The following is a 19,961-nucleotide window of genomic DNA, read 5'->3' as shown; positions in this document are numbered from 1 at the left end:
TTTTCATAACACATATATAACTGCTGTTCGATCTGGGTTTCGGCAACATGTTGCTATTGCTGTTGCTGATGCGTTTGTAGCAGATGTTGTTGTTGATGTGCTTCCCCTTCCAAAATATTGGAGCCATCCGGAAGTAGAAATCCTTGAGCATGTTGTTGAATTATAAATTGGTACTTCGCTGAAATTTTGGAAATTCCCTCAAAAAGCCGCTAAATATATCCTTACACTCCGTTGACTTCATCCAAAGCTCTAGCATTAGCATCAAATACCAGGGAAGTGACACAAGCAGCTTTATGTTGCTCTAGTATTCTTTTTAACAATTCTTTGACGTAAAATTCACTATTTTCCTATAATTAGAGGAACCAGCGGGAAATAATTTTCTCATGTAACAGTTTTCAAAACAAGTCCTCGAATGATATACACAATAAGCACAATTCATATGATTTAAATAAATAAAAAGAAAAAGAAAAACGATTAATTGAATTAAACAAACTATGGGGCACAATAATTCAGATAAGGTACCTATGCCACGTGTCATATCTTTGGCCGAGGAGCCCATTATCGTGCCGAGGAGGCCACACGCTCGGACAGTAAAGCCACGTCAGTGGCACATTGCCAGAGGAGGTCCTGCTATTGAGAAAAAAGCTTCGTAGAGGAGGTTAGCCCTGACATACCTGGAAGGATGGTGGCTGCCCCCACATTTAATGCATTCCACCAAACCTTCTGGATGCATTTATGTGAAGAAGACCCTAGAATAGTACTGCCTTGGCCGCCGCAACTCACAAGGGGTTTGGGAATGTGTCTGATAGAACAAGCACTCAAATGGAGAACTAAACAATTAACAAATGGAGGGCCAAGATCATCTGAAAGGGGCTATATAATGTAAGAGACCCTCCCGGAAGAAAGGGGAGAAAATCTGTAGAGAAACCACCATAGCATTAAGAACAGTAATTGTAATCAAATCTAAGGGAAATATATTCAAAAACTATTCTCCTTGGATATTGCCGAGGAAGAATTTTTGTGCATTATATTTGTCTATTCACTACTTTTCCTTGCTCTTTTATCATCTTTAGCCCATTAAGGGCGTTGTCCACTTCCTTGAAACCTAACTTTTCAGCCCACTTTCTACAAATTTATAATATTGGGCTCTTTAGGCCTTAATTCATTCATCTTTTAGACCAAAAAAAACTAAATTCAGCCCTTTCACAAACCATTTAGAAAGAATCTTTTAATTACTACCATTTTTTTAACATGAAGTTTATAATATCTGTATCTTTACTAAATATATATATTTTAGAACAAATTTACAATTTAAAATCAATTAAAAGAAAAAGAAAACCAAATAATTCAATTAAACAGTCCATTTAGAAAGAATCTTTCAATTACTACCATTTTTTAACAAGTTTATAATATCTGTATCTTTACTAATTATATATTCAAGAACAAATTTACAATTTACAATGCAGTATCAAATTACTGACTAACAAAACAATAAAAAGAAATAAACATAAAAATTACAAAAACTTTTATATCATTTATTATATTTTTATCTATTAAAATTTTCAAAAAAAAAAAATTACATTTCTTCGAAGAACTATAATCTAAATTACTTTTGGAAATTTAAAAAGGTAAATTTCCATACCTGCTCTTTAGGTTTGATGACTCTTGATTATCTTCTTGTAGCTTTCCTTGATCTCTCAATAGGATTCTTGAAAGAAAATTACTTTTTGAAAAAATATATTGAATTAACTCTGAGATACTGTTAGGCAACAGTAGCTTTATACTCATAACATTAATCACACTTCCCTCCGACTTTTTTAATCCATATTTGTACTGGATCGGTTCGATAAAGATGGTGGGCCATGATCTGTGAATGGAGGCACAATTTTAAAGTTTTTAACACAAGCGTAAATAGATATAAACCCATTGGGTATCTAATGAATACTCATTAGTCATTTATTCTAAAATTTAAAAGTTTAGGTTATGTTTGGTAATAGTTTTTATTTTTTATTTTCAAAAATTTTTTTTTGAAAAAAAAAAAAAAAATCTTGTATTTTTGAAATAAAAAAACATATTTGGTTAGCTAAAATTAAAAAGATAGATTTTTTAAGAAAAAAAATAGAAAATACTAAAATATGTTGTGGGTTTTTATTTTGAACAATACCCAGGCCCAAGTAGAAACAAGGATCCTGAGCCTTATACTTGTTGTTTGGTGGACTGAGCTTGATTCACCGCCGCTATATTGGGCTGATTACGAACCAAGTTGTGTACAAAACATGGATCCTACAACACATACATACTCATACATGCAAATATATACATATTGTAAAGTAAAGAACAGTAAAGGAATAGTAAAGGTAAATAAATGTTTGGGATCCTCAAAATGATGAATAATGCTTCATTATTTCTTGAGTTTCTAATACATTATGTCTTTTTCACTCTAGGATATGTTACAAGGTCCAAATAAGTTCAAAAGTCATTGACTTAGATAGCTACTTTAGGCCAGGGCCAGCTTAACGAATTTGGGAGCCCTAGGCGAAAGCTTTAAATGGGGCCTTTTATTATATTTAATTATAAATTCATATATTTTTTTCAATTAAAATTTATTTTTCTTGCTTTTCGAGAGGCAAAATTACTAATTAAATTTTTGCATTCAAATTCTGCTAACATTTCCTTTTCAATTGATAATATGGCTAATCCACTTAATTTTTCTTGTAACATAGTTGATCTTAAATAGGATTTTATTAATTTTAATTTTGAAAAACTTCTTTCTGTGGAAGCAACTGTAACAGATATAGTTAGTAATATTCTGAAAATATTCTAGCCTCTTTATACAATTTAGTACATTAATTGGAGAGTTATCATTTATTTGCAAAACTTCTTTTAAAACTTTTAGTTCTGAAAATAAATCTAAGCCATCAATATCTGAATAAGTTTCATGTGTGAGAAAACATTCAAGATTAAGACAATTTTTTTTCAAACTATCATTATCTAATGATTTTAGTTTTTCAAAATTAAATAAAAAACCAAAAATATTTTCATATATTTGAATTTGTTCAAACCTACTTTCAATTGAAGAAATAGCTTGATCTACTATATATAAAAAATAATTAATTCTAAAATATTTTTCAGTAGATTGTGTTGTCTCATCATTAACATTCTCATCAAACAGTTGCTTCCTATGAATTATACATTTTTCACGAAATATAGGCTCTATTTTCATTTTGGTTGCAATTTCTTTAGATGAATTCATAGCAGATGTAAATCCAACTTCTCTATATTTTTTTTAAAAAGACATGAGACCTTTTAATTGATCTATAGCAACATCAATATGCATGTCTTTCGATTGTAAATTTTTACTAACAGAGTTAACAACAAATAATATGTCATACCAAATAGTCATAGCTAGCAAAAACTCAAAACTTTCAATCTCATATGTTGCTAAACAATCAGTTTCACTTTTTGTTTTGGGATCTTCACTTGTTTTTGCCAATTGTAACAAAGCATCTCTTATTTCTAGAACTTGAAATTTTACTGCTTTCACACTTTCAATTCGACTTTCCCAACGTGTTTGTGACAATGGCTTAGGAGTTAAACCTGTCACATTATCCCGTAAAAATTTTCATCGCTTTGTGGAAGAAGAAAATAGTGTGTATATACGTTGTACTACTCCAAAAAAAGATATAGTTTTAGGACAAGAATTAGCCATATCACATAGAACAAGGTTGAGATTATGACAACCACATGGTGTGTAAAATGCTTTAGGATTTATATTAAGAATTTTTTTTTGTACCCCTTGTTTTTTTCCTTTCATATTCGACCCATTATCATATCCTTGTCCACGTACATCATTAATATCAAGTTCAAGATTTTTTATTGTATTTATAATTTCATTGAAAAGACCTTTTCCAGAGGTATTATCTACCTTTAAAAATTCCACAAAATGTTCATCTATTTTTATCGGACTTATTGAAATATCCACACATCTTAGTATGAGAGTCATTTGTTCTTGATGACTTACATCGGGGGTACAATCAAGTATAATTGAAAAGTATTTTGCTTCTTTAATCTTTTTTATAATTTTACTTTTAATTTCATTTGCTAATAATTGTATCACTTCATTTTGTATATTATGTCCAAGATAATGATTATGGATTGCATCATGTTGAATACGTTGAACATGTTCTTGCATTACTGGATCAAATTCAGCAATCATTTCAATTATACTTAAAAAATTTCCGTTATTTTCTTGATAGATCTTTTCGTTTTTTCCTCGGAATGCCAAATTATTTTTACCAAGATTTTTTACCACCGCTATTATTCTTAATAACACTTTTTTCCAATGATCTTTCTCTTTCTTAACTTGTTCTTGGACATTTTTATCAATTGTTTTATTCTTCAATAATCTTAGTTCTAAATCAATCCTAGTATTCATATTAGTAATATGCTCATTGGTTGTTTCGTGATTTTTAAGAATAGAACTAATATTTTTCTAATCTTTAGTTCCTCCATTAGCTAGTTGATTTGTATTAGATTTTGAATTAAACAACTTGCAACAAAAACAAAATACTTTATCTAGGTCTTTCGAATACACTAACCATTTTCTATCATGTTTCTCCCCATTTGGTAATTTTCGAATATAATGCGTAGTAGAAAAATGTCTAGGGTTCTTATCTATAGGAAAGTTTAGATCATCAACTCTTATTGGACCATTTTCTACTAACAAATCTCTTAATTTTATATCAATAGTTTTCCATTGACTTGGATCAAAAATATTTGTAGGAATATAATTAGGTTGATCATTAATATTTTCACTCTCCTCTAAATTATTTTGAGCTTCATTATCAAGAATGGTAACATTACAGGTTTGAACATTATCATGACCACCTTCGTTATTATCATTTTGTTGTATATTTTCATTATCTTCCAACTCTTTTTGATGAATTTCTTGTTCATTTATGAAACCTTCACTCAAATTGTTTGCAAGATTTTGTTTTTTACTAGTAATAAATTTGTCCATAGCTCCTTTTTGAGATTCAATTAGTTCTTCTCTTTGTCTTTTTATATATATATATATATATATATATATATTTTAGTTTTTCATATCCAGATGGATATTTTCTAGTAGACATTTGTAATTAAAAAATATTTATAAATAAATGAAACACAATCTATAATAAAAAAAAATAAAAAATTACAATTTAACTAGAATAATATAAATTTAATGTATAAAACAACAGAGCCTGATTTATCAAAAGCACAATTGCAGCTTTACTTAATATGATCACTTTACACTTTAAACTTGCACAAAAAAATTAAAATTAATATTAATACAAAGTAAATTATTCTAAATTTATAATTTTGTTATCTTTTTTTTTTTTGTGTGTAGAATTAAACCTTTTTTTTAGCAAAATGTGTAGGACTCAACTTGATCCACACTAAGACTAAGACCAGCCTAGAGCCCACTATCCCTCCATGGCTCCATCCCACTAAATCTGATTTCTTTAAAAATAAAAATAAAAACAAAACAAAAACAAAACGTGTAAGACTAGAGAAGTCTAGAATAAATACTTTAAATCTTTAGGGGGTCCATTTGGACCATTCCATAGCTAGATAGCCTTCTAGAGAAATCTAAATTTAAAAGAACAAACAAAAAAGAGTAAAGAGTACAACTAAACTAAAGTTCAGCCAAAAAGAAGAATAAAAACCCAGCAGCTCCTCTTCAAAAAAAAAATTCAAACACCCAGTAGCTGAAGAAGACAAAAGAGACAAAGGAAGAGAAAACAAAAAAGAACCTGAAATGAAGATCTGTGAACACACCAAGTCTATTGCCAATACCAATCGATGAGTATGTCAACTAAAAAGAGTGTTTTTTTTTAGAATCAAGATGGAGAGAGTTAGAGAGTGAGAGTGTTTTTTTTCTTCTTTCTTTTTTGTAATATTATATAATATATTATTATTATTTGGGGACCCTCTTACAAGTAGGGGCCTTAGACGGTGGCCTAAATGGCCTATAGCTTCAGACGACCCTGCTTCAGGCTTCTAAGACTTGTGAGGTTTGAATCCAAGTGTATCCTCTAGTGTCTATCTCAGGATCCCTCATGGAGTTTTCCCTATTTTCTCGCTTTTTGAATTCTGAAAGAGTTTTTTAAAGGATCTTTTCTCTCTGATTCACTATTGCTAAATGGTTTTTTACTGTTGGCTCCCTCTCCTTTTATAGTGCTCTCTTAGGGTTTTTGGTGTACCACTACTTTCCTCCATTTGTTGCTCTAGGTACCAAAACTAATGTTGCGCCAGCAACATTGATGGCTGGTCCCTTCCTTATTTTCTCATTATTTCCCTTTTTGAGGTTCCCCCTCCAAAAGTCCTTAGCTAACCTTCCTCTTTTGGGAGGTCCTAAGTGCTGACTTTCAATCCTCTTTTCCCAAAACTTCAAAATACTACTTTTCAGACCCACCTTTTGGTTGCTTTACCTTTTGTCATTTTCTCTAAATAGGCAAATTCCTCTCTATCAGGCTGAAAGATCCCCAACCACCTTCCTTCATGGTTCATCTCCCTGCGTTCCCCGAGGCACCAAGCTTCTTTTGATGAAGTGTTGATTCCTAAGTCATCTATCTCTTTCTACATCATTGGGTGGCTGATGGGACATATCCATCCTCGTTCTTTGTGTTCATGGGTATGCTCCCTTGAGTTGTCTCAATCCCAGCTGGTCTCCTACTGCATATCCCAAGAATCCCGTGTTTATTAGAATTCCCAGGTATCCTGGTTTAACTTTCTTTTTGAGTTCCCTAGCAATTTTCTCTCTTAAGGGTTGGCCTGAGTTTCCTTTTTTCTTTATTTCATAAGGCTCAAAGCTTACCTATTCATGGATTTGGGCTCTTTCCTACTTATTTTAAGTAGTTCTTAATTGGTGAGTTTGGGCCTTACCCCTTCCTTGAAAGCCCAAATGGTTCTCAAATTTCAATTTTGTATCATTTTGGACCTTGATGCAATATTGTGATATTTTGGACCTCAACATTTAGCCCCCCCGAACTCGTGGGTTGCCTATAGCCCACGCATGAGTAGACGAGATTCTTGGGTTTTGCAAGGATCTGCAATTGGTGTTTCTACCGCCCTCGGGATCCCTTCCCCTTTTTATTATGGAACCCTGCTCCATTACGTTGCCCTCTGATGTACTACCCCACATATTCCACTCCTTTTGTAACTTCCCCCCTCTTTTCACAGAACATGGCAGTTTAGTGTTTGCGTAAACTTCCTCCTCCTCTTTTTACGTTTCCCATAACTCTCATTAATAACTGACAATAACTTTTCTTGTAAAATTGAATTGTGGCAACTAGCGCATTTTTCCATACTTCGTCTTCTTCAACTTTTCTCTACGCCATTATTGCAATTACTTTAAGCCATCCTTTCACTTTCAAAGATACTTTCCCAACTCATCTTCTCTCTTTTTGCTCCTTCCTTTGTTGCTTTCTCCTGTTCTAAACTTCCTTACTCCTCTGTTATACTGTCCTTCTATGGCTTCCTCTTCTTCCTAACGAAAAAGGAGAGAGCATTCTCCCACCCCTCTGAAGGTGAAGGTTCTTCAACAGGGTCGGCGCAGGGTGAGGTGCAGGAAGTTTCAAATCGTCCAACCTTCTTTTTACGAGGCCCCTGGTACACTCCTAGTTTGTTTTTCTCTCAAGTCTTTCATGGTGAGGCTCCTTCTTCCCCACATTCCTGGGTGTTTTCCAGTCAGCCTACATTTGCTAACTCTACTCAGATTCCAGATCCAAGGGAAATTTTGGACCTTCAAATCAAGCAAGGATCTCAAGAGGCAGTTCCTATCTTTTTTGATTTCGTCCCAGGAAAAATTACTGGTTGGTCTAGTTAGGTAGATGAAGAGCTGTCTAATGGTGAATTTGTTAATTGTTTGGAGCACGCCGGGATCCTGAAGTCAATAGTGATCTCTAGGAATCTTGAAGGTTTCAGGGATGCTAAAGGCTTTAGACATTTGGTGCGCCATTGGTCCCCCTCTCTTCATTCATTCTTTTTTTCCATTGGTGAACTCACCATTACCTTGGAGGATGTGGTCATTAATTTCATCCTCCCAGTGTTTGGTGATGAAAACCCTTTTGATATCCAGCTCTCTGGCGTGGACCTCAAGGTTGAGGATCGACTCTTCAAGCTTTTTGGTGGGCGTACTGCTTCTTCTAAAGGTAAGCCAACTAGGATGAGTAAATAAGCAACAACCCTTTCTCAAGAAAAAGATAAGATAGTTAGGCGAGTTGGGTTCCTAGCACTGTGGTTGAGTAAGTTTCTCTTCAGTGAGTTTCCTGGATATGGTATTAAGTCCACCTTTTTCCCTCTTGATATTAAGTTGGCCAGGGGCGCTTAGTATCCTCTAGCCCCCATGTTCTTAGGCCACGTTTACTCTCAGTTGGATTTACTTTACAGTGACGAGATTGAAGGCAATTCCTGTTACACCATAACTTCATCCCTACATTGTGCTATTCTTCAGGTGTTTATGTGGGGCCACTCTTCTGTTACTTTGGCGAAGTGCAAGAACCTAAAGTACGTGAAAGATAAGTTTCAAGGATCCCTGGATGTGATCAAGGGCCTGTGTGGTAGCCATGGTTTTAAAAATTGGTACAGTGAAAGAACTGAAAAAATGGACTAATTATCGATTTTCTGGTTGGACTGGGGTCCGACTGATGGTCGAACCGATGACGTCATAAATAATTTAATTAATAATTATAAAAATAAATAAATAAATAATTTTATATTTGGTCATTTTAACTAAAAAATTAAATAATAGTAAAACATTAAACTTTAGTTTACCAACTTTTAGACACTACTCAACACAATTCAACCAAAACAAAAACAAAAACAAAAAAAACATATACAAGCACCCACAACCCACAAGCCCACTATAAAATATTTTAGTTTTTTTTTTTAACCTTTCCAATAGCAAAAAGTAGGTGCACCAATGGGTAGTAATATCATTGCCCACTTGATATTTTTCTCCCTCCACACATTCTACCCATTAATATTCCAACTACTACACATTTTGAAATCTTGAAATCTGTACAACCACTGCCACATGTTTGATTCAAGTTTTAGCACTTCTTTTCATTTTCCCATCTCACTTTTTGCTTTTTCATCTCTCTCTCTCTCTCTCTCTCTCTCTCTCTCTCTCTCTCTCTCTCTTGTGAATATGTGCATTCGGTACTAAGTCTTCAGCATTGTCATAGGATGCCCATCCACCAATGACTCATCATAAAACTCCCTTGAAGTGAATATTTGCATGTGCAAGAGGCAAGATCAGTAAAAAAAAGAAGAAGCCTTAATTGAAGCAATAGATCATTACAAATCCGCTTATCTTTAGGTTTCTTTGGTTCTTCCTCAACACAAATATAATAAATCTGATTTTTTTTTCTTTTGAGCAAAAGGTAAGTAAATTTGATGTTTTTAGGTCACTGTGGGTGTCTTAGGCAGTTAGGCTTCACCACTTCATACTTGAGAGTGCATTTTCAAAATCAAAACCTCTCTTCTTAAATCTGAAACAAGATCTCTCTTTTTATTTTTAGGTTAAAAAACACAACAACTGAAGTATTTATGAAGAAGTGCTAAAACCAGTTTAACAGCACTGGTTTTCGATTATGCCTGTTGAACCGTCGGTTTGTATTGTTTATTCGGTTTTTCTTTCATTTTCAGTTTTAACTAATAACCGAACCAGATTAAGGTCTGATTCTCGGTTGAACCGGTTGGTTCGGTCTGGTTTTTAAAACATAGGTGGCAGCTCTACTGATGGCCACCCTATTATCTTTTGTTGGTTTAACTTGAAAGGTGGTAGCCTCAATCTGATAGAATTATTTGACCAGGCAAGGCATTTGAGTTGGCATTCCCCCCTGGAGTTTAGTACTGGATTTGCTTGTGATTCCATTTTGTCTTCCTTCCTTAACTCTCCAGGGCACACTTTTGACCTTCGTCGAAGAGACAAAAGCAGCTTGGCATACTTGGCCTGTACTAGCCCCTCGTGACTTCCAGTACCTTCATTGAGCGGTCTGAAGTACACTCACTATTCTGCACACAGAGTGCTTAGACAGTTTGGCTTCGACCAAGATATCTTGCCGGTATTCAAAGAGATGGTGCCTTCCCTTCCATCTCTAGATTCATTTTTAAGGCTTCAAGCCTTTTCTTATTGGTCATGGAGGAGCTCCCAATTTGTGGTACCAAGTTCTCAACGAGGAGTTTTTGCTTCTAGTAGCTTTACTGGTTACTGGAGGAGGGTTCAAAAATCTTTCTCGGACTTCGTTGGCTCAAGTAAGATTGGAAGAGTTCTCGATCCTGATATCTTCTCTGCCCCATCTTATAACAAACGCTTGGCCCTTCCTACTACTGGCATTGTATTTGCTGCAATAAGTAGCAAAACATGATTTATGGAGTAGCACGCTTCTAGGGGTGGTTGGGTGTCCTATGACAATGACTTCCCTGCCTCTTAGCCAAGGTGTGACCTGATTGTGGGCTCTTCTTCTAGTGTGCCTATTAAAAAGGGGGTGTCCGAGGAAATTGGTGCCACAACTCCTGTAGGCAAGGGCAAGGAGAAGAAGATAAAAAAGGAGGCTGTCAAGAAGTTTGAAGTTGAGGGGAGTGTCAAGGATACTAAAGTTGGCCGTGGTACCAAAAGGAGGAAGATTGCTTGAGCTCGCAAGTAGCTTGTTATTTTTAAAGGTCATGAGGAAGTAGACCCTTCTGCTATTGGAAAAGAGGTCAACCATCCTCCCATCCCAAAGATCAGAGTGAAGACTAAGGTAGAGTCCTCTATCCTTCAGACCCTTGTGGGTTCCCTTAAAGGAACCTCTTCCATAGTTGTCACCTCCTCAACCCAAGGTTCTTCGGGGTATTTTTGAGATTTAATTATTAGTTGGGTATTTTAGTCATTACACAATAAAATATTTTTAAAATCAAACTATTTCGTTAAGGTTTAACATATAGGGTATGATGTAGTGTATATTTGGCTATTTGATCATTTTCTAAACATAATAAGTGGAAAATTGTTCAATTTTGAAGTTTAAAAAGGGAATTGTGAAACATAAGGGGAAGTACTTTTTCCAATTTATTTACATTTAAATAAATATTATTCTTTTTAAGCATTCACAATTGGCCTTGCAAATGGCATATGTAAGCAAATTTTAATATTAAGTACTAAAAGGCCCCAACATTTGGCCTTTTATTGGTCTAGTATTCTAAAAAAATTTGCAATATTGCTACAGTACCATCGTAAATTTTGTGATAGTACTGTAGCAACATTCTAAATCTAAAAATTATTATTTTATTCTATCTACAAAAATATGCCTCCTCTCTCCACTATCTCATTTTCTCTCTCTTCATAATATATTATTTTATTATGTAGATATATTATTTTAATGTGTAGTATGGTAAAATAAAAGTTAGAATGTTGAGTGTATTATAAAATGGTATTGTATAATTGATAAAATAGTTTTTTTTTTTTTTTTTTTTTTTGAGGGTGGATGAAATAGTTTTTTAAGATAGTAAAATAGAATATGATGAAATTATAGGATGGAAATGCTATTATGTTTTGCAGTTCAAAATAAATATTATTCTGTAACCAAATAAATAACATTAAAAAAAAAAAAAAAAAAAACTGATTATAATTGGACCTAAAATCGATTAAAAAAAATTTCTGATTGGACCTCGTAATCCTTTCTTTCTGAATAAAGCAAAAAATTTGGCATGAGCATATGAGGTCCGAGACTGACTGGTTGGGGCCTTCAGTGTAGCCTGTCCCATATAAAAGGTCCACGCTTCTTTTACAGTCACCTCTCTTTCACTCTCTCTCACTCACTCTCTCGGCAAATGGACCCACTTTGGTAAAATCAAAACCAGCAAAGGCTAAAATCACATTTCCCTGAAGAGTAATATTTGCCGTTCAAAGGTAAGTCCTTTTTCCTTCTTTACTGATTTTTTTCTCTTTGTTACTTAAAACAGTGTTTCAATTTCTGCAAAATCATGATGACCCAAATTTCTTTTTCTTTTTCTGAATTTGTCACCAACTGCTGTGGTCTCTTGTTTTTTTGAAATTTTGATTTAAACCCATGATTGGAAAATTAAGAAGGTTTGGAAATATAAACAAATTTAGAAGCAAGAATGATTCTGGAGTAAATGGGTGTTTTTTGTGCATGTTGTAAAGTGTCTATAATCAAATGGGTATCTTTTGTGCATAACAAGTTGTTTTAGATTGACATGCAAACTTGAAAAACAGATGTGGGGTTGGATTTTTTGTTCGCACTAGAGATAAAAGGGGAAGGAATAAATTTAAAAAAGAGAAAAGAAAGAGCTTTGCTGGGTATTGGAAGACAGACCTGCTTTGAAGATATGGAAATAGCAGAGCCTAAAATGGTTTTTTAGAGCGACCCATTTAAATGTTTTGCTATATGTACTCAGCAGAATTAAAGTTTAGTTTGAGAGTACTTAGATTAGTGCTTGCTATTAGTTTGTTTTGTGCCTAGTTAATTACTGCATGACCTTTTTTTTTCGTTGTCATAGTTCTTTTATAAGGGCAATTTAATTGTGTGTTTGGTTTTATTTTTGGATTAACTTTGGCCATCAAAGCTTTTAAGAGAATCAGTGGTTAATGGTGTGAAACATCAATTCAAGTCTTTGCTTGTATGACATTTGTAGTCTTGAAGCAAAAGGAATAAGTGTTCAGAATGGCAAAACTATTGTTCATGCAAATAATAATAATATAAAAACCATGATTTGAATCTGATTTGAAGGCATTGACATTTATCCAAATTAATAGTAACACTAATTTATCTATATCTATCGCTTAGCTGATGAACTAATGAATAGATGTATAAAGTTTCTCTAAAACCGTTCGCCCTGTTTGATTTCTTTTGCATTTGTTCATTTTATTGTTATAAAGCTTTATGGTTTAAAACAGTACCAGAACTTTCTGTGTTAATATGTGCAGTATTTAATGTTTCTTCTTCTTTCTGCATTCTTATGTGGGTAGCATGCTTGTTGTCACACTAAAAGAAGTTACTTTGATCCATCTAAGAGCATTGAACTTTTTTGTGTTACCATATTTAAGTTCTCTTGGTTTCATTGACATGGATGAATAGTTGGCGGTTTATCTTCTTCAGGATACATTCTCTATACCATGAAGAGGTCATTGCCATGGAATGAGCAAATTGATGTTATATCATCAGATGATTCTTCTTCCTCGGACTCAGAGATGGATGGGTGTGATGGAAAGCAGCCAGTTGATGATGAGTGTGACAGCAAGCAGCCAATCGATGACGAGTACACTGGCAAAGAATTATCATATGAAGGTATTAGTATACTTCATATCAATTGATATTATAGAAAGAACCTTAGTCTGGGTTCTTTTTAGAATAACCTTCTACGAACTACCTATTCTGTTGAAACCAGGTATACCTCTCCTCTGTTTTAAAAATAGCCCTTTTTATCTGTCGAAATTTCACTAATTATAATCACCTACCATTAATCTGCATTGAATAAATGGAGTTTGTAACTTATATTTTTCATTTATTTAACATATCCAACATAAATGAAGCATAATTATGCAAATATCTCAATGGGCCATAACATGGTGTTTCAATGCTATTTGTTCTATAAAATGGGTTTTATGGTGAAGCAGTTTCAGCATGACAGACTCAGTTGATTAAGATTAACTAGCTATTAGTTTTGCTTGTCCATTGATTTTGCAGCAGAGTGACTCATAAGTAAGTTGCTTTCTGTTTTAACCTTTGTAGTATGAGAATCTAAAGAATCTATCATATATGATGATAGTGAATACTATATTTTGGGACAACTAATGTAATTTTTTTTAACATTTCTGTTATCATCATGAAAACACTTTGTAGCTCCAAAGAAATTTATGTTAAGTTTCTTGCTCCCTCCATTGTTCAGAAGCTGCTTTCCTTGTAAAAAGGCCGATTCTCCATATATTTCTAGTCATGTCCTATGCACATGTTCTCTGCTAGATCATTTTGAGATTCTGCAAGTTGGATAAAACAAATGGGAAATATTTGATACCTGAATCTTGCATGCCGATCAAGATGAAAAAAAAAAAAAAAAAACCTTCAAGTTATTAAGTTGTTTGTTTGAGTTGTGCTAGCTTTTGTTGACGTATTTTGCTTAGGTCTCAGCATGTAGGAACCTCTTAGAAGCTTTCTCTGGTTCATAAAAATTGTGGACCCCATTTTTCAAATTGCAATGTAGATTAGTTCCCATCTTTCATTGTACCTCTGTTTTACCTTCATGAATCCTTAGCATTGATCTCATTTGCACAGATGCTGTTATTTCATAAACATTCTTTTTTTCGTGTCGCAGATGCGTTAATCAAAAGTGCAGAAATGTATCAGGAATACATGAAGCATATCCCAATTCCAACACACCGTGGCTCTGTTATTCCATTTACCTCATGGATGGGATTAGGCAAATCCATTAAGCAGTTATACAATCAGCCCTTGCACTACCTCACCAATATTCTCCTAAAACAGTGGGATCAATTGAGGATTGGCAGTGAGGATGAATGTAAGCCTTTGGATACCTTAGTTCACCCTTGTAAAGCTGAAGCCACCATCTGGCTTATTGAAGAAGTCCACCGGCACACCTCATCTCATCTTCATTTAGCCAAACTTTGGCTTTCAGACCCATTGCACCATACTTTTATTGATTCCATTTTCCCAAAATTATGAAACCATATACTGAAAGGCCAGGCCCTTCAGTTTTCACTGGCCTTTGCGCTGATTCTGTAAAATGTCATCTACAGCTGTTAGATTTGATCAGGACCTGTATCTAATAAATTTCAGTATGAAAGAGAGCTTTTCTCTTGTTTATGCATTCTATTTTCCCCCTTTACCATAATTGTTTACTTTTGACATAAGTCTCTGTTGGAAGAATGTCTGCTCACTCGCATTTATTCTTGATTTGTTTATTTTATATCGAACAATGTTCTCTTGGTCGGAGTTTAAAATTGCAATGGTCATTCTTTGCTGCAAACAATTGGAATTAAACTGATACATAGTTTGGTCAAATTTTAATTGACATTATTAACAAATATATTTATTATACTGAGTGTTTAAGTACAAATGAATCATTTTGTTTGTTTCTTTCTTTTTGTAAAGTTCCACTACCAATAATCACAACAAGAACAATTCCCTTGCCGAAAAAAGTGAAACCTGCTATTGTCTCGGACAATAATTTCCCTTTCATATATTCTTGATACTAATTTGGAAAACGAGTGGCAATCAGCACATATTCGGAGATTCTTAACAACACGAATTGGCGTTCCTTGACCTGTACTGATAAGACCAAAAGCTATGGCTAATTTCTCACTATGTTGGCTAAGCAAATACTCTTTCTCATGCTCATCAACATCAAGCATAACATTGGTTAAATCAGGAACATGGCCTGCATCCTTGAGTCTGCAATTTATTTCTTGTAGCATCATTGCAATGTGGGCCTTTTCTGGGTGTGATTCATCACCAGAGGTGAACTCATGGATTATGCCATTAACCTGCATTGAACTTGATCCAGGCACTTTATGGATGCCTTTTTCTTTCAATTGTAACCTCACTTTTGCAACTTCATTCCATTTCCCAGCAGATGCATATATGTTTGAGAGAAGCACATGAATCCCTGTCCTATCAGGAGCCAATTCAGTTATCCTTTCAGCTGCATGTGCTGCCAATTTGACGTTTTTATGTGTCCGGCAAGCAGCTAAAAGAGACCCCCAAATCACATCATTAGGTTCCATGGGCATGCTCTTTATGAGATCAATAGCTTCTTCCAACAACCCAGCTCTGCCTAGTAAATCAACCATGCACCCATAATGGACAATTTGAGGGTAGATTCCATGGATTTCCTTCATTGACCTGAAAAGATGCCACCCTTGATCCACAAACCTGCAACGGCTGCATGCTGTCAGTAGTGCCACAAAGACTACCTCATCGGGTTTCACCCCTTGCCTAAGCATCTCATTGAAAAGCTCCACAGCTCGTTCCCCATTTCCCTCCATTGCCATTGCTCCAATGGCTGCAGTCCAAGCAGAAACATCTCTTTTTGCCATCTTATTGAAAATTTGTATTGCACTTTGAGTGTCACCACACCTGGCAAACATGTCAACCAAGGCTGTGCCAAGCCGCATGTCACAGTGAATATTATTCTTTTCAATGTAGGTAAGGATCCACTTCGCAAGATCAAGAGCTCCTAAATACCCACAAGCAGATGCAACGCCCACCATTGTCACCCTATCTGCTTTAATCCCTTCATTCTGCATCTCTCGGAAAAGTTCAATTGCCTCCTCAAACATGCTCTCTTGGACCAAAGCATTTACCATTGTGTTCCAGGACACAAGATCATTCTCTGGCATTTCATTGAAAATTTCCCAAGCTGATTCTACATTATCATTTCCAATTAAACCTGCGATCAATGAGTTCCATGACACCAAAGTCTTCTTTGACATACAGTTAAAAACTCTGTGAGCCATTTCTTGTTTAGCACACTTCATGTACATGTCTATCATGGCATTAGAAATGTTATCCCAACTTTCTAGTCCATTTCTTAAAACATAACCATGACACTGCTTTCCAAATAGAAGATCGCCTAATTGTGCACATGCTGAGATTGCTGATAACATTGTAACTCTGTCTGGTCGTGGTCCCTGTTGCAGCATCTCACCAAAAACAGCAAGAGCATCTCTCACAAGTCCTTGCCGCACATAATTTGACATGATAGTATTGCATAGAACCAAATTCCTATCAACGCATTCATCAAAAAGCCTCTTTGCACTACCAATAGCTCCACATTTCATGTACATATCAACAAGCGCATTCACCATAAGCGTGTTGCACTTTACTCCTTCCTCACCCACATAAGCACTTACCTTCTCACTCAATTCAAGATCCTTCAACTTTGCACAAGCCGAAATCACACACACCATCGTAACCGAATTGGGTGTAATACCCGTCTCCACCATTTCAAAAAACAAAGAAACTGCATCCTCTGGACAATCCCTCCTAGCATAACCACAAATCAAACTAGTCCACGACACAACATTTCTCTCAAGCATCCCATCAAACACTTTCCGTGCATACTCCATCTTCCCACACTCTGCATACAAATAAATCAAAGAATTACCAATAAACACATCTTCCTCTAAACCCATCTTAACAACTACTCCATGAACTTGAATTCCCTCACAAAACCCAACAATCTTCGCACACGCGCTTAGTACAAAAGGAAACGTGAACTTATCAGGCACAATACCCGCAATCACCATTTCAATATAAAGCAAGATAGCTGCATCACCAAATCCAGCTGAAGAGTAACCTCTAATCAAAGAATTGTACATGAACAAAGACCCAATACTCCCCTCATCTTCTCTATAAAGTTTGAATGCCTTTTGAGCATAATCTAAGCTTTCAAGAGTGCCCATTTGGGCACACGCAGCAATTAGCTTGGACACAGTAGAGGGACTATGAGTGAGGCCTTTCTTTGTGAAGTGTGACTGTACTTGCTTGAGTTCTTTGATGGATTTGCAATTCTGGAAAGACCCAGTTGGAGAGGGGTCTTTGGATGTGGTCTTGGGGTCATTTTGGTTGGTGGGAGTTATGAAGGTTGGAGTGGCTGAGACCAGAGGAGACAGTGGAAGAAGGGTTACAGCCATAGTGTTCATTATGGTGTTGGATGCTAACTAACTAAACTGAAAGTTCTTGAATTGGCTCCCTCTATTTATATATTGGTTGACGAAATTGTGTTTAAATCAGTTTTTTTTTTTCTTTTTCTTTTTTTCTTTTTAAAAAATTTTAAATCTTGATGCTTTTTTTTTTTCTTCCTAAAAAATAAATACAAGTACAATTGTATGTAGAAAACTTTTAAAGGTTTTAACCAAGTCGGCAATCAAAATGAGATGAGATTTTAAACTAAAACAAACAAACCATTGAACTGACAAAAACCAACATCCAATTTTCAATGGAACATATCTTGCAGTCATGTTCCCTATATCAATTGTTGATGCAGTTGGTTATAGAGTGGATCAATTTGTTGAGTACAATTGAGCTAACTAAAAATGTTTTTATTCAGTTCGATTCTAATATTCTGAAGTTAGAGACTTCTGTGCTTCTACCATTTTGGACAAATTGTTTGTGTTAATATATATATTTTTTTTTTTGGTTGAAGAAAAATGGGGGCCTTTATGGCTATATTATACCCCCGGGCAGGGCGCCGGTCTGACATAGGCTCCGGCCGTTCTAACCAGACCGTGTGGGGGGTCAACCCCACCAAGGATGCCCACCAACAATTGGCTATGGAGAGGACTCGAACCCAAGCCTGACAAGCAGGATCACGAACTCCTAACCACTGAACCAACCAACGTGTTGGCGTGTTAATATATACTCAAGGGCGAAGCTAGGGGTATTTGCTTCGGGAACCGGACTGTAATATCAAAATATAATTAAAAACATTCATGTATGCATAGTGCATACACAACGCATCAATATTGGTGGTGCCAAAAATTTAGCAATTTGGCACCAAAAAAATTATTTTATTTATTTTTTCACATCATTTTACAAAACACTTAATATCAGTGGTTTTATTTTAGCTTTCAACACAATAAAATAATATATCCACTTTAATAAACTAATATATTCACAGTTTGAACACAATAAATAATCTAATCTACAGTGTAAATATAATAATTTTAAAAAAAAAAATATTTGAGCTACAGTGCACTGACACAGCAAAAAATTATTACTTTGACTCCATCATTGCAGGCCCAATTTTGTAGTTTGTGGTATTAAATATAGCAATTTAACTTTTTAGCACCACCAATACTAATACTCACTCATGCATCCATGTGCATATATGCATGCATGTATGTGTTTGCTTAAAATAGTTGGTAGAAAGCAATTTCATGCTTTTTGAGAAAGGAGTAAACTAACACCAAATGAAGGTTCTTGAATCAATTTATCTTTTGGACTTTGGAACATTATAAGCTTTAATTAGATATCATTCTTTCATATAAGATTGTATAAAGATCAGTAAGAAATCATCATAAAATATTGAGAACTTCTATACCTAAAAAATGAATATAAATTACAAATTTGTATTGCATCTATAATATACATATTGCTTTATTGTTTATATATATATATATATATATAGGATTTTATTAACATAGGGAACTTTTCTAAAGAAGAGCCATTTGGACTCACCTCAATCTAATAAAATCTATGAGCAACTAACCCCATGTCCAAAACCAGTGGCCAAATAATTTAGGAGCATTCAACCTTGATAAGCTAAGCAATTTATGCTCATGCCCAAGGGCACATATTGCTTTATTCTCATTTATCATATGATTGTTGCTTAATTAAGAGTTCAAATCTCTTGAATATTAGAATTTAAAAGATTAAAGTTCTTTTTCTTTTGAGAGTGGGGAGCACTATTATTCCTTGCCCCAATACATAGCTTCATGAAGTCTATATTGTGCATAATAAGTTTATATTAAGCACGTCTCATATCATGCTAGATTTACTACTAAAAACTATACAGTCCTAACTTGTTAACTTTAATATAATTTCTTTAAAATTTTATTTAATAATTAGGTCCTCATAGACAAGTGGATATAATCAACTAATTTAAGTTTCTCAAAAAAAAAAAAAAAAGCCTAATTTAAAAAGTAGTCTTCAAGCTGCAAGTGTAATCACTTGATTATGCAGTTAGCTCCAATGTCTCCAATTTAAAACCACCGCAGACTTTCTAAAGTTCCTAGATAGCTTGAGCTGGAGTTCATTCTTTATTAAATTTTTCTTTTTTTACGTTTTGTTTATTGCCTTGCTTTTTTCTTGTATACCATATACTTCGGTAGCACCCTTTTGCATTTTTGATGGCATTTTACTTATAAAAAAAGGGGTAATTTCACTTAATTCACT

At 34.5% G+C, this 19,961-nt stretch overlaps 2 protein-coding genes across 2 annotated transcripts; one reads left to right on the top strand and one right to left on the bottom strand.

Annotated features, from left to right (window-relative positions):
* The first annotated feature begins 11,783 nt into the window (after positions 1–11,783).
* LOC115994465 (protein RDM1) lies at positions 11,784–14,889 on the top strand. The gene is made up of 3 exons (XM_031118636.1): positions 11,784–11,935; positions 13,146–13,334; positions 14,359–14,889. The coding sequence occupies exons 2-3, from the start codon at positions 13,163–13,165 to the stop codon at positions 14,724–14,726; spliced, it is 540 nt and encodes a 179-aa protein (XP_030974496.1). The 5' UTR covers positions 11,784–11,935; positions 13,146–13,162; the 3' UTR covers positions 14,727–14,889.
* A 189-nt stretch (positions 14,890–15,078) lies between these two features.
* LOC115994464 (pentatricopeptide repeat-containing protein At3g22690) lies at positions 15,079–17,748 on the bottom strand. The gene has a single exon (XM_031118635.1). It carries the CDS (start codon positions 17,705–17,707, stop codon positions 15,161–15,163), a length of 2,547 nt encoding a protein of 848 aa, XP_030974495.1. The 5' UTR covers positions 17,708–17,748; the 3' UTR covers positions 15,079–15,160.
* Between the last annotated feature and the right edge of the window lie 2,213 nt (positions 17,749–19,961).

The sequence above is a fragment of the Quercus lobata genome, chromosome 6 (assembly GCF_001633185.2).
Source record: "Quercus lobata isolate SW786 chromosome 6, ValleyOak3.0 Primary Assembly, whole genome shotgun sequence".
NCBI classification, from domain to species: Eukaryota; Viridiplantae; Streptophyta; class Magnoliopsida; order Fagales; family Fagaceae; genus Quercus; species Quercus lobata.
This window is presented reverse-complemented; position numbering and strand designations above follow the sequence as displayed.

Bases quoted from the DNA above. Each gene is read 5' to 3' on its own strand.
- LOC115994465 (XM_031118636.1), top strand. From the start codon at position 13,163: ATGAAGAGGTCATTGCCATGGAATGAGCAAATTGATGTTATATCATCA. The intron at 13,335-14,358 runs GTATTAGTATAC...TTCGTGTCGCAG, and splicing joins CAAAGAATTATCATATGAAG to ATGCGTTAATCAAAAGTGCA.
- LOC115994464 (XM_031118635.1), bottom strand. From the start codon at position 17,707: ATGAACACTATGGCTGTAACCCTTCTTCCACTGTCTCCTCTGGTCTCA.